The 14880-nt window shown below is 34.2% G+C and overlaps 1 protein-coding gene across 10 annotated transcripts in view; it reads left to right on the top strand.

The window, feature by feature from the left end:
* Positions 1 to 14880, top strand: part of EHBP1 (EH domain binding protein 1) — a 342159-nt gene that overhangs the window by 134611 nt on the left and 192668 nt on the right. For all 10 annotated transcript variants that reach the window (XM_059405990.1, XM_059405988.1, XM_059405989.1 and 7 more), the window contains exons 6-7: positions 1286 to 1467; positions 3946 to 4085. In XM_059405990.1, the coding sequence (XP_059261973.1) occupies positions 1286 to 1467; positions 3946 to 4085 (322 nt within the window). The remainder of the gene's footprint in view (positions 1 to 1285; positions 1468 to 3945; positions 4086 to 14880) is intronic.

The raw sequence follows: 14880 nt of genomic DNA, 5'->3' as shown, positions 1-14880 counted from the left end.
CTTGTCCTGCTGGCAGAAATGTCAATTTTTTCTAAAAGCCTGGTTTAATGTTTTGATTAAATTAGTCTCTCTTTATTTTAGGCAGGTTTGTCAATCATAAGACAAAGTAAAGATCTATTAATAATTCAAAGATTAATGGTAGTTTTTCCTGTCTTGGTTGGAAAATTGAATAATTTTATAGCTTAAATGGATTTCTGATTAGTCTCCTTATTTTTATACCAGAGGTTAGTGAGGCTCGGGTTACTTACTCAAGGTCACACAGCTTGAAAATTAGGCCTTATTTTAGATCTGAACTCCCAGACCAGTAAATTCTAAGGAATGCTGGTATATGTCTCTGATTTACATGATTTACAAATCATCTTCATATAAAAATGTCCCTTTGCCATTAGAACACATAGTCAGGGATTATGTCTTAATTATCATCATATCACTCCTGAATCAACAATGTGTCTTATACATAGTTAATGCCCAATCATTATTTTGCTGTTTTGTTTTCATTGTTCTCTTAGGCTATTATTCTGTAAAGAATAATTTTGAAATGAGATAGCTTATTATTAGAATGTTAAGTACCCTTGATAGCAAATAGTTTTCATTTTATATTCATTTCTGATAAATTGGTAATAGCTGTGTAGAAAATTTTGAGACCTGTTGGAGTCATTTGGCAGTGTCTGCCACAGACATAGCATCCCAGAAACCAATGGTTTCATCCTTAGTAAACGTGACCTGAGGGAAAGGAAAGAGAAATGTAGAGTGGAGTGCCCAGAAAAGCCCCTGAGAAGAAATAAGGCTCAAATTAGAAGATAAATAGAACTCAGATACTGTAGGTAAAAATGAGGTTAGAATGCCATAGAGGCTGGGAGTTCCATAAAAAATTGGAGGCATTCAGAAGAGGAGAAATATCATTAGGTTACATTAAATAGAATGAAAGGGAGGAAAACAGCTTTTGAGTACTTTTGATGCCTATCTCTGTGCTAGATCCTCTTTTTTGGAGGAACTCTGGACACTTTCTATCCTAGTTTGCATTAGTTGCTTTTTCTTTTTTGAGCTATTTACGGTTGTTTTAGTTTGTCTTTATTTCTGCCTGGGCCAGCTCTCTCCAATTTTTATGTCTTATTTAAAGATATAAAAGTTTTAACTTCATCACAATTTTATTTCAAATTTATATTACAGGAATTCAGGAGGGAAGTTTCAACTGTTACTTAATCATATTATTAAAGTACTATTTTAAACTACTTGGCTGTAAAATAAATAACTCCAAGATTCTGAATTATTTTTCATTTTCCAGGAATCCCCTTCTGGTCGAAGAAAAGCTCTTGCTACTAGCAGCATCAACATGAAACAGTATGCAAGCCCTATGCCAACTCAGACTGATGTCAAGTTAAAATTCAAGCCATTGTCTAAAAAAGTTGTCTCTGCCACTCTCCAGTTTTCATTATCTTGCATCTTCCTTAGGGAAGGAAAAGCCACGTAAGTTTCATTTGTCAAGAAGACAAGCTGCTTCTGGGTGTGTTTTAAAACTGTATGTAAACAGCTTTTGAGTCAGTAGACTGGCAACAGTTGAGAAGAACCTACTGCATACCAGTCATTCTTGACATTCTTTGTTTCAGAGGCTAAATTAAATGAACTCTTTGTTATTTATAGTCTCTTGACTCTAGAGAGTGAACAGTAATATAAAAGTAACAAGTTCCAAATTTTAAATTGTATGTTATTAGGGTATCATACACATTTGTTTTGTATTTCATTGTCTTCAGTGGGAGTAACTGTACTCTCAAGTACAGACAATTCAGTTTGAAGAGCTTTTCCCAATTCACGTTCTCTGGCTCAGCCTTCTAAGAATTGTATAGCAAAGTACAATTTGCTATGATTATTCATTTCAAAAATCACTTCTTAAGCACTGAATAGGCATTGCATGACGGTAGTTCCTGCACCAGGTCTGGTCTCCTAAGGGCAAAATTCTAACTGGATAAAATGAGGTAAACATACCCGGAGCCGCAAGAAAACTAATATGCACCATGGTCATTGCATACAGTCAAGTCAAGGATGAGTGCATGTTGGAGGTATAATGAAGGGGTTAGTACCTATTTGGCGAGGAAGATCAAGAAGGGAAGAAATGGAAATTCTAAGCCTAGACTTAAAAGGTAAGAGGAAGAGACTAGCTATAAACATTTTGATCCAATCTAAATCATAGTTCTAAATGTATTTGAGCCAGTGGAATGTGGTTACTATAATTGGCCATGTTCACTTGACTGATTAGACTGGATTCTGTGTGTCAGTCAAGATGAGATGTTTGGCACTCATCTACAGGGCAGCAAACGACTTGGTAGATAATAGTAAGCCCCATCTCTGGAAAGTTGGCTTTTGAGTGAGTGTGGTAGAGAGACAGTACAGAATGGAAGCAATCAGTCTTTCATCTCAGAACCTTAAATTTTAGTCTTAAATACTGAGAAATTAAAAATAAATACCTTACCCTGAAGTACAAGTCAAAATGAAAGGAAAGGAAACAGGAAGAAGAGAGAAAACAAAACCAGAGAAGGTCCTTTGATTGTGGACTCCTTTCCACTGGGCAGCAGTAAGTGAATCAGCACGATCCATGGAGAATCTGGGTGAGAGGAATTCAGTTGAACCAAATGTCTCAATTCCAGTGGAGAATTCTCTCAAAACACCCTAAACTCCCTCTCTACCTCCACACTCCTTGCTTCCTAACCTTGCACAGAAAAATAAATAGTTAAGGTTAAAATCCAAAATATGAGGAAGTTAAAGTTAAAGAAGTAAAATTAAGCAAGTTAACATTTTAAGAATAATGTTGTATCTTGAAATTATCCCCCATTGGCAGGTGAGCAATTTATAAGGCATTCCTATAAGGTAATACAACTTTTTTTGTTTATTCAAACTTTGTGTCACTGAATTTATTTTTAAAAGGGGAAATAATTTGGTTAACTCTAACCTTATGTGAGAGAAAATGCATAGAATTTTAAAAACCTGTTTAGTCTGCAAAGTTGCACTGTATTTAGGAAATAAATGAATATTAGTGAACATTTCTTTACAAAACAGTTTTCTTTTTTTTTATTTTATTGTGGTAAGAGAAATAGTATCTTAATTTGGCTTTCTGAATTTTAGGGAAGTATATAAAATTGAAATTTAGCTCATATATAATATTAGAAATGTGTTTTATACACTGTAGTTTATTTGAAATTTAAAGTGAAAATAATAGATCAAGAAAACTTAAAATATTTGATATTTGGAGTATTTAATGTAAACTGTATACACATATACTTAAAATACTTCAAGATAAAGACGTTTTTACATTTTATCAAATATATAGTATTTAACTTAGAATCAACCCATCTTGTAATTTTTAAAATGCTAGACTTCAAGGTGTTTTTTTCTGTTACAGTAGTTCCTTAACTGCTGGGGAGTTCTGGCCCCTTTGAGAAAAGTGCACATTTAAACAAGATTTAAATAAGATTTAAATGTAATTTATGGTGGTTTACCATTTCTTTTTCTTCCTACTCACCAAACCAAAAGGGTTCATGAATTTCAGATGAAGAATTTCTATTCTAATTTACTTTGAAAGTTTGAGTATTTTAAAGTCCAGATCTCATTGATTTGCAAGCTACCTCACTGTTTTATGAAACAAGTTTTTATTTCCAGGTTTAATGATTAGGAAACCATACTTTAATCCTATGAAGAAAATTTTAGTCTTCAACAGATCTGCAGCACAGTTAAACTAACTCCTAACCAGTTAGTTTTTAATCCAGTTTGCTTTTTACCATTTAAACATACCATTTAAAAATGAATTTAGACTTTTCAATAGTCTTGGGCAACTATTTAAAAAGGCTCATTAACATATTGAAAGAAGGACTATATTATTATTTTCTTGAGCAATCTTTTTTCAAACAATGCCATTTCATGAGCTGTATATTAAATTTTAAATCATTCATGTAGGGATGAAGACATGCAGAGTCTGGCTAGTTTAATGAGTATGAAGCAGGCTGACATTGGCAATTTAGATGACTTTGAAGAAGATAATGAAGATGATGATGAGAACCGAGTGAACCAAGAGGAAAAGGCAGCAAAAATTACAGGTTGGTTTTATTAGCATTAAGATAGAAGTTTATCTTTTTTTTTTTTCTTTTGCAAAGTTTAAAACTCATTCTTGTTTTCCAGGAAAAAACAATGCTTCTAACAAAATATTTTTTCTTCCTTAAAGCTGTTTTAATATAATATACCATTTAGCTCTCTGAAAACTTTATGGACTGATGGTTAGTACAGATTTTCACAATTTAAAAATCAAGTCCAAGCTTCGTTAAGAAAGCATAAAACTTCAGTGGGACTACTGATTATAGTATAAAGTAACCTACATATGTTCACACTTTTGTGAGTTTAAGGATGAACCTTCTTCTTCTTCTTCTTCTTTTTTTTAAGATTTTATTTATTTATTTGACAGACAGAGATCATAAGTAGGCAGAGAGACAGGCAGAGGGGGAGAGGGAAGCAGGCTCCCTGGTGGGCAGAGAGGCTCCATCCCAGGACCCTAAAATCATGACTTGAGCCGAAGGCAGGAGCTTAACCTACTGAGCCACCCAGTGGGTTAAGGTTTTACTTAAAACCTTCTTTTAAGGGCGCCTGGGTGGCTCAGTGGTTAAGCCGCTGCCTTCGGCTCAGGCCATGATCTCAGGGTCCTGGGATCGAGTCCCGCATTGGGCTCTCTGCTCAGCAGGGAGCCTGCTTCCTCCTCTCTCTCTCTCTCTGCCTGCCTCTCTGCCTACTTGTGATTTCTCTCTGTCAAATAAATCAATAAAATCTTTAAAAAAAAAAAAACAACCTTCTTTTAAGTAAAGATCTTTAAGGGTATCAGGACAAGATGAATTGTCTACCTTCTTCTAGCTCATGTGCATTTATTCACATAAATTATGGCACATTTTTTTTTAATTTGTATATATCTTATGTATCCTTATATCTAAAAGCTTCCATGTAGGTATTCTTTATGGCTGGTTTGATCACACTACTAAGATGATAAGTGGTTAGAATCTCTTTGTATTAAGTGGTCAGTAAATATTGATAATCTGGCTACCATACTTACAGAATTGATGTTATACCTTTATTATTAGAGTGAAAAGCACAATATACATACTTCTTTCAGCTAATGAATTGTTCTGAATTTTTGTGTTGCTATTCCTTGACTTCTGTCATGTACTTGCCTATTGGTGAATGTTTCCAAATTCTTGACACTTTGCCAGACATCTCTTGGCTCAACCCCAACTATTTCTATCATAATGGTAATTAGTGTTAGGGAGAATTTTCATTAATCACATGACCCATTTACCTCCTTAGCCAAAAATTTCCTTGACTTTCTGAATTCTCGTAATACTCATTTCCTCTCCATTTCTAGAAATTTATTATAAAGAATTGAACAGACTTCTATGCAAAGATGGATGTTTTGTCCTCTACAAATTTTGTAAATTAATATTTTCTAATGTATGATTGGCATTTTGATTTCTTCAACCCAAGGTTGTTTAGGAGAATGTATTTTATCATGGGCTTTATAGTTTGTTTCTTTGTTTAAATGTATTCAAATAAAATTCTGAAGACTTTCAAACTTCAATCTCAGATAAGTGAGGTAAAGTTTGAAAGTCTTCAGAATAGTCTAGATATATGATCTATTTTTGTAAATTTTCCATAAATATCTTTTTACATGTATATTCTATTTGTTGATTCAGCATATATTTATTAGACCAAACCTTAACTTTTTAGTCATTTATATTCTTTTTTGTATAGTTCATCTGTGAAAGAGAATTTCAATGCTTAATTCTTTAGTGCATAAAAGTTAATTTTCTACTAGTTTCATTAGGGATTATAATTTGATTTGCCCGATTTAATGCCTTATGCTGAGATATTTGCCTGATGTTAATATTTATAACGCATGCTTGCTTTTTTTTTTTTTAGTATTGGTATTTTCCTTGTGTATTTATTACTTTCCTTTTAACCTGTATTCAGTGCTTCTCTTATAAACAGTATTTGGTTTATTTGTTTTTATATTCTTTGTCCTTGATAGTTATATTTTTGATAACTACATACTTAATTTCACTTACTACTTTATTTATACTTTTATTTGGGGATTTTCTTACTACTTTTTTCCCATCCACCCCTTAAATCTTACCATTCTCAAATGTTCTTTATTTAAGCATTTGTAAATAGAGTAATTTGGAAGTTAACACATTTTATTTTCATTTTAGTATACTATCCTCTAAGATAAATAAGCCAGATGGATAAATAAATGAACCTATATTTCTCTACTAACATTAAAAATTAAACAGGGGTACCTGGCTGTCTCAGTTAGTAGAGCGTGTGACTCTTGATCTCAGGGTTATGAGTTTGAGCCCCACATTGTGTGTAGAGAGTACTTAAAAATAAAGTCTTTAAAAAATAAATAAATGAATAAAACAGTATGTTGACTTTCCTTATGTAAGATGAGAGATTCAATATTATATTCTCTTTATTCAAACCTCTCTGTCTAGCCCTTCCTGGCTATTATGTTTATTTCAATAATATTTTGGATTTTTAGTAATATATGCAGACATTTATATTATGATTGTGATTGATGCCAGCAACCATTATACAGTACTTTTTTTTTAAAGATTTTTATTTATTTATTTGACAGACAGAGATCACAAGTAGGCAGAGAGGCAGGCAGAGAGAGAGGAGGAAGCAGGCTCCCTGCGGAGCAGAGAGCTTGATGTGGGCCTCGATCCCAGGACCCTGGGATCATGACTTGAGCCGAAGGCAGAGGCTTTAACCCACTGAGCCTGGGTGGGTTGTACAGTACTTTTTAAAAATGCCATGTGTTACCTATCTTTGAGTTCTTTATTTGGCTAGCTGACATACTTCAGGAAGGATACATTAATTACCTTCCTCTACCACCACTGGTGACTTTTTACCTATCTTTCAAAATTTTATTTTATTGACACATACTCTGGGAAACACTTCATGCCCACTTAAGCTTGATCATTCCAGCCCCTGTACTACTGTTGTACTATTTACTAATATAGGCATTTTCTTACAGCATGAATGTTTATAACTGCAGTAGGATATAATTTGATCTTTAAGTTGGAGGATGTGGTTTGTTCTTCATAGATGGCTTTTGCTTAAAACTAAATCTCAGCTAGACACTAGTACCATAAGTAGGAATTTTAAAAAACCACATATTTTCATAGCTGTTTTGGGCAGTGTTGTAAATTGTAATCAAAAGATCACAGCAGTGGGGAAGAAAACGGTTATAACAATATGTCAGAAGTTTTATTGTGGTATTGAAAGGAAAAGAAAGAACATTATTTTTGATATATATAATGAAAATATTGAGTAATAATTAGAGTTTATAGCTAAACCCTTGTCTTAGTCTGTTTGGACTGCTACAATAAAATACCATAGATAGGTACCTTATGAGGGCCCTCTTCTGGGTCACAGACCTCTTGTTGTATTCCTCACTTGGTGGAATGGGGAAAGGGATCTCTTTGGAGCCGGCCCCCTGTAGAAGGGCATTAATATTATTCATGAAGGCTCTGTCCTCATGACCTAATCCTCTCCCAAAAGTTCCACCTCCTAATACCATCACACTGGGAATTAAGATTTCAACATATGAATTTTGGGGGGACACAAGCATTTCAACAAGTAACCCTTATTGCCTAATCATACACATACACCTTATTTTCTAAAATTCATATTGCATGGAGCACTGGGTGTGGTGCATAAACAATGAATTTTGGAACACTGGAAAATAAAATAAAATAATAAAACTAAATAAAATTTTTGTAGGAGGAATAGCTTTCTAGCCTAAAATCCTCTGACCCTAATCAGAGAAGTTGTTTTAATGCAACTTGTGATGATCCAAGATTTCTTTGAAATTTTACTATTTTTGTGTTGTTATTTATGTATGTATTTCTTTTCCCCATTTTCTGAAATTGTTCAAGGTAGAGACTACGTTCTAGTAATTTTTTCAACTCTAGCTTCTGGCACATTGTCTAGAACATATTGAGAATTTAAGATGTGTTAACTGAAAGGCCATAAATCAATGAAGGGACTTCCATTTCCTATTTAAGCCCATACTGATCACTCTTGCTTATTATATTGTTCCATTTATTTGACCTTTACTCATGTACCACCTTATTCAGGGTTGGAGTGGTCTCATTTTATGGAAGGCATGTGATCTGGAGGAGACATAATTCAAACCTTAAATAATTCAAGACTAGCTTTCTAAAAGTAATGAATGCAAAATGTGTGTTGAGGGAGTAAGGGTAGATGGAAACAGTGGTGATTAGATGCATGCTCTTAAGTCAATCCACAGTCATTGTAGCATATTTTTCCTTTGATGTTACTTTTTTTTTCTCTATTATATTTGCAGAGTATAGTCACTTAAATTAATAGCACCATGTTATGGCAGTTGTTTGGCATCCTTAGTTGCATTTTTTAGCACATGTAAATTCCATTCCAAACTTATTATCTTTCAGAAATTTTTTTTTAGCACCAGCACTACCACTCTAAAAATGTTTTGGTAAAGTAGTTTTAAGATAGTTGAAAAGATATTAAAATTTAACAACAGTAATGTTAAAGCAATAGGTTAGGACTAAACAAAAAGTGCATTTTATAAAGTATGGTGGGTATTTTTATTTATTGGTTAAAGTGGCAGTGGGTTTTTTTTTCCCCCCCTAAGAAATCTTTTTTTTTTTTTTTTAAGATTTTATTTATTTATTTGACACAGAGAGAGAGAGATCACAATAGGCAGAGAAGCAGGCAGAGAGACAGGGGGAAGCAGGCTCCCCGCCAAGCAGAGAGCCCAACTCGGACCATAGTCCCAGGACCCCAAGGTCACAACCCGAGCCGAAGGCAGAGGCCCAATCCACTGAGCCACCCAGGCGCCCTAAAGTGGCAGTAGTTTAAACACAGCTTATATTAGCTCTTCCTTGCAGGTTTGAAATTGCTGACAGAATGTTTATGGAGGAAGGAATCACTATTTTAAATTTCATCTCTATTGATTATATCTATATATTATAATATAAATGCATAAAATGCAATCACATATCAATAAAAATTATATGGGTATATTATTTCCCAACTAAGCTGCAAACTTCTTGAGGGAACAGAGTATCTCAATTATTTTGTGATAATTTAGATTGATATCTAGAGGCTCATCATTTAGTCAGTGATTTCTTATGGAATATTGCTGTGAGATCAATAGTACTTAACAAATATTCTGAAATTAGTCTTTGCTATAAGGTAAATAAAAATTCGTGATATCTATACTTGGATTGATCAAAAATCTCTACTCTGTTCTGTCTGAGACAAAATTCACTGCTAACTGAAAACATGTTTTAGAACAGAAACCTTTTATTGATACTGTTATGTACAAGTGTGTTCTACTAAGAGGTGCAGCACCAGTAAATGAGCAAGGAAGTTTTGAATTACAATTAGAAGAATCAGTGAAATGTAGTGGGAATAATAGACCTTGGAGATGGAGAAACAAAGCCTATTAATGGGATAGTTTATTATAGGCAGTATTAGAAAACATGTATGGCTTTAAAACAATCAGTGCCTCTGTCTAGAGATATGGCAACTTCGGAATTCATGAACCGCTATATGGCAGTATGACCATCTTTAGGATTTCTGTTGAATTTCTGCACACATAACAAGAAGAGAAAAAGAAGAGAAAAAAGATTCCTCCATAAATAACAATGTCCTGTTGAATACAGCTCAGAAAGTCACATTCAACTGAAGCAGTTTATAGCAGAGCATTATTGGAGAAACTCAGACATTATGAAATACCGGAAAGATACCAGTATACTTAAAGCTGTAGCAAAGATAACCAAGGGTTTTACTTAGGTTCAACCAGATATTCAGACTAAGCATTAGATACACCTAGAGAAAGATATTGGAAACACAGAAACACAACAGCATGCCAGCAGAGCATTCTGTTTTCACTCGAGTCCTCAAATCATCCCAGGTCCCATTTTTTTTTTACCTCTGTCTCCACATGACAGCTTAGGTACAAGGAGACAAGTCCACATAGTTAGAAGCAGGGATTGCCTTGATTTAGTCTCCATGCTGCACAAGAGCTGGTATCTTTTGAAACATTTAATAGGTATAGTTTCCAGGGTTTCTATAACCGAAATGCGTAGTTAAAAGAGTCCACAATCACAGAAGCCCAAAACTGTGACCTTCCATCGGATATATAGTTCATTCATTGTCTTCCCATCCAGATGCAGTTTATAAATTAAAATCATTTTTACCATAAGCACTATTGTCTGGTGTTTATTACTCCATTTCCTATAATTTGTAAAGTTAATTTGGGAGGAGGAAGTGTGACATATTGGCTAATTTCAGAGAATATAATCTTAAGCATAGATGGTAGTAGAGGAGATTACCAGTTCATATTTGAAGAGCCAAGGTTGATTATGGGATGCCTTAGCCCTCTAACATTACATGTCCTACTCATTAGGACTATGATTGGGGAAAAAAATAGGTCTTTCTCCTTTGAGTAGAAGGTCTCTCAGAATGAACTTGGGACTCTGGTCAGAGAATAATACATCCATTAATTTGCTTCTGGTTTATATCTCACCATTTACTCTCCAGTAACTAGGATATTAATGAGCAAAATCATAGGCTTGCTGTGGGCTCTATAAAATAGTAGAATAAAAATGGCCATCTATTTTGCAGTTCTTTATAAAGGATAAGAATTTCTGGAATACTGCTCCTATTATTAGGTATTGAGGTTTGAAAACAGGGTAAAATCAGAGAGCTGGGGGCATTTATGATCCCTTGAGCTAAAAAGTTGATAAGGTATCACAACTACCACCTTTTTAAAGGAATTTGAGACGGTAGGAAGAGAGACCAAAGATGGTAAGAATATCTCCTCCTTGTGTTCAGAACTCAAATATGTCGACTCAGAGACGAGAAGTGGCAGGAGATACAGATTACAACTTCAGCCTCCTTTCTATGTCATTGTTAAACCCTAATTAATTTTGTTTTGTTTGTACTAATGACAACTGAACATTCTCTAAGGCTCCCTGCCTCCCTAGGAAACTCCAGGAGAATTCTGGTGACACTGAGAGCCTATCTGACAAGGCCAGAATGGAAGTAAGAGCTCTGAAGAAAAAGTTGAAAGTGCTCCAGTATTTAGGGGAGGAGCCAGAAAACAATGAATATTCTAAGTACTGATAATGCATTCTCTGAGGATTTGTCCTGGGAATGCGAGGTTGGTTTAACCACGGTAACAGAATAAAGGAGAAAAACCATGTTATCTCCTCAATAGATACGTAAAGAAGTGTTTGACAAAATTGAGTACCAAGTTTCTCAGCAAGATTTCAATGTAAGGGAATTTCTTCATTTTGATAAAAGAACATTGATGAAAAGCTACAGCTAATATCATATATTATGGTAAAATACTGAATACTTCTCTCCTAAGACTGGGAATGAGGCAAAGATGTTTGCTTCCGCCACTTGTGTTTAACATGATACTGGATATCCTAGCAATGTCATAGGATACAAGATTAATATAGAAAAATCTGTATTTTTGTATATGAACAACAAACATTTGGGAAATGAAATTAGCAAAATAATTCCATTTACAGTTGAGGCTAAAAAGTCTGTAAATAGTTAGAAATAAATTTAACAAAAGATGTAGAAAAACCTCCACATTGAAAACTGTAACACAATATTGAAGGTAATTACAGAAGACCTTAATAAATAGAGAAATATTCTACACTTATAGATGAGAAGACTCAATATAGTTAAGATTTCAGTCCTCCCCAAGTCAATCTATAGATTCAACCCAGTGCCAATCATAATCCTCGCTGGCTTAAAAAACAAACCAAACAAACAAAACAAATTGAAAAGCTGACTCTGAAATGTATTTGGAAATGCAAAAGACTTGAATAACAATACAGTTTTGAAAAAGAACAGCATCATAATATTAATACTGCTTGACAGCAAGATTTACTATGAAGGTATAGTAATCAATATGGTATGGTCTTGGCATAGAACAGTGGAATGAAACAGAAAGTTCTGAAATAGATCCAAAACTTATTTGTCCAATTTTCAGCAAAGGTGCAGCATAATTCAGTGTGGAAAGGAAAGTCTTTTCAATAGATTATTTTGAAGTACCCAGATGTCTGTGTGGAAAAGATGAGTCTCAATTCCTACCTTCCATGATATACAAACATTAATTCAAGGTTGATCATAGACCTAAATGCAAAGGCTAGAACAATAAAGCTTCTGGGGAGGAAAAAAAAACACAACAAAAAGAACAGTGTCTTTATGACCTGAGGTCAGACAGAGGGTTCATACATAAGACATAGGTGAGTAAACATGAAAGAAAATTTTGATAAATTAACTTTCATCAAAATTAAAAACTCATGCTCATCAAAGGAGATAATTGATAAAATGTTAGGTAAGTCATAGGCCAGAAGAAAATATTCACCAAGTAGATATCGGACAAGTCTTACATTCAGAATACATTTTTTAAATGTTAGACATCTCCGTAGTAAAAACACAACCCCATTTTTAAAAATGTTGTTTTAAAAGATTTTATTTTAGGTAACCTTGACACTCAACATGGGTCTAGACTTTACAACCCCAAGATTTAGAGTTGCATGCCCTACTGACTGAGCAAAACAGGTGCTCCTGTTTTTTAAGAAAATGGGCAAAAAATTGTATATGTGGTCCCCAAAGAAAGCTGTATCAGGCCAATAATCCCATGAAAATGTTCTCAGCATGACTTTGTGAAGCAGGTTAAAATCACAATGAGATTATAATTCCAACACAGTAGAATGGTTATAATTTAAGACTAGCAATACTAAATATTGGCAAGGATGTGCACTAACTGGAACTTTCATCCATTTTTGGTAAAGTATGTAACGAATGGTATGATCACTTGAAAATTTCTTGTAACACTAAACATATGCTACCTCTGACCCAGCAGTTCCACTCCTTGATGTTTATCCAAAAAAAAATGAAAACACATGGCCACAAAAAAGATTTGTACAAAAATGTTCATAGCATTTTTATTCATAGTAGCACTGAACTAGAAACAGCTCAGGTATACATCAATAGGGCAGTGGCTAAATGAACTGTAGTATAGTTGACCCTTGAACAAGGTAGGAGTGAGGGGTGTCAACTCCCTGGATAGTTGAAAATCCATTATAACTTTTTAACTCCCCATAAACTCAACTACTAATAGCCTGCTATTAACCAAAAGCCTTATTGATAATATAAACAATCAATTAACCCTTGTTTTATATGTATTATATACTGTATTCTTAGAATAAAGTAAGCTAGAAAAAAGAAAATGTTATGAAGAAAGTCATGAGGAACATACATTTATTTATAGGACTGTACTGTATGAATCGAAAAAAATCTAGTATCAGTGGACCTGTACAGTTCAAACTCATGTTCAAGGGTCAGCTGTATATTCATGAATGGAATGCCTTTCAATAAAAATGAACAGTTATGTTCAACATCATGGATGTATTTCAAAACCATTATGCCGAATATAATAAGTCCATTTGTGTGAAGTTCTGGAAGAAGCAAAAACCAATCCTGTGTGATGGTGTTAGCCTGTGGGTTTGGGGATTGATTGAAAAGAGGCATGAGAAAACTCAAGGGGGTGATGCAAATGTTCTGGATCTTGGGTTACATGGGTGTATACATTTATCAAAATTCTTTGAATTACATAATTTAAAGTTTGTGCCTTTTATGTATGTGCATTTGTAAAATACTGGTAGGTAATGTAAAAATTTTGTAAGTAAGTATGTTAGATTAGTAAGAAAATAAATTCTTTCAACTTGCTGATTTATTGATTAGTGTGATAGCTAGTCTCCAAAGATTGTCTCCAGTGAACCATTCTTCCTATGATTCATGTCCTTTGGTAGTCTTCTCTCTTACATCTGGGCTAGCCCTAAAGTGACACTTTGTAACTTAAAAAGCTAAGTCATAAAGTGCCTCATATCATCTGCCTGGCCCTCTTATAAAGAATGCTTGGGGGAAAGCCAGCTGCCATGTAAAAAAGTCCAGCTATCCTGAAATGCTATGCTGAGAGGAACTACAAATTAGCTATGTGGACAGGACACTTTGGGAGAGAGATATGCATGGCCAGCATCCACTTGTTCCTGCTTTCTCAACTGAAATACCAAACATGCAAGTACAGAACCTATTTTGGATATCAAGTCCAGTTTAAACTTTTAAATGACTTAGCCCCAGCCACCATCTAACTGTAATAAACCACCCCACTGAGTCCAGTCAACCCTTAGAAGTGTGAGGGATAGTAACTTGTTTTAAGCCACCAAATTTTGGTGTGATGGCTTAAACTCTAACACTTAGATAGGTAAATGAAAAATAGCTAGATACATGTATGGATACATAGACATATAGATAAACATATATGATTTAAAAATACAGGTATTTCTGACTCTACAAATATGATGCCAATTATTATGACTCATTCAGTTCATTCACTCCTTCATTCATTCACATGTGTTAAGTTCCAGCCATGCTAAAAACTGCTGTTTCACAGATGAAAGACGAACATGAAATAGATACACAGCTATTTAATTCCATTTTTTGTGTAAGTGTGTGAGGGGAATGTCTCAGGTCATTAGGGTGAAAGTGCCCAGTAGTCAAACGAATCTGCATTTCTGTGTTAGGTTAAGCCAGGAGAGTAGATGAATTTTTCCAGAAAGAGCAAATTTAGGGAGAAAAAAAAAAAAAGACCTATGATGGAGTTCTAGGGAATAGATAATATTTAAGATAATATTTAAGAAGTAGAGGGAAGATCAAGGTGATGCTGGCCTCATAAAATGAGTTTGGAAGTTTTCCTTCCATTTCTATTTTTTG

The sequence above is a fragment of the Mustela nigripes genome, chromosome 7 (assembly GCF_022355385.1).
Source record: "Mustela nigripes isolate SB6536 chromosome 7, MUSNIG.SB6536, whole genome shotgun sequence".
In the NCBI taxonomy this organism is placed as follows: domain Eukaryota; kingdom Metazoa; phylum Chordata; class Mammalia; order Carnivora; family Mustelidae; genus Mustela; species Mustela nigripes.
Note: the sequence above shows the minus strand (reverse complement) of the source record. Positions and strands in the feature narration are given on the sequence as shown.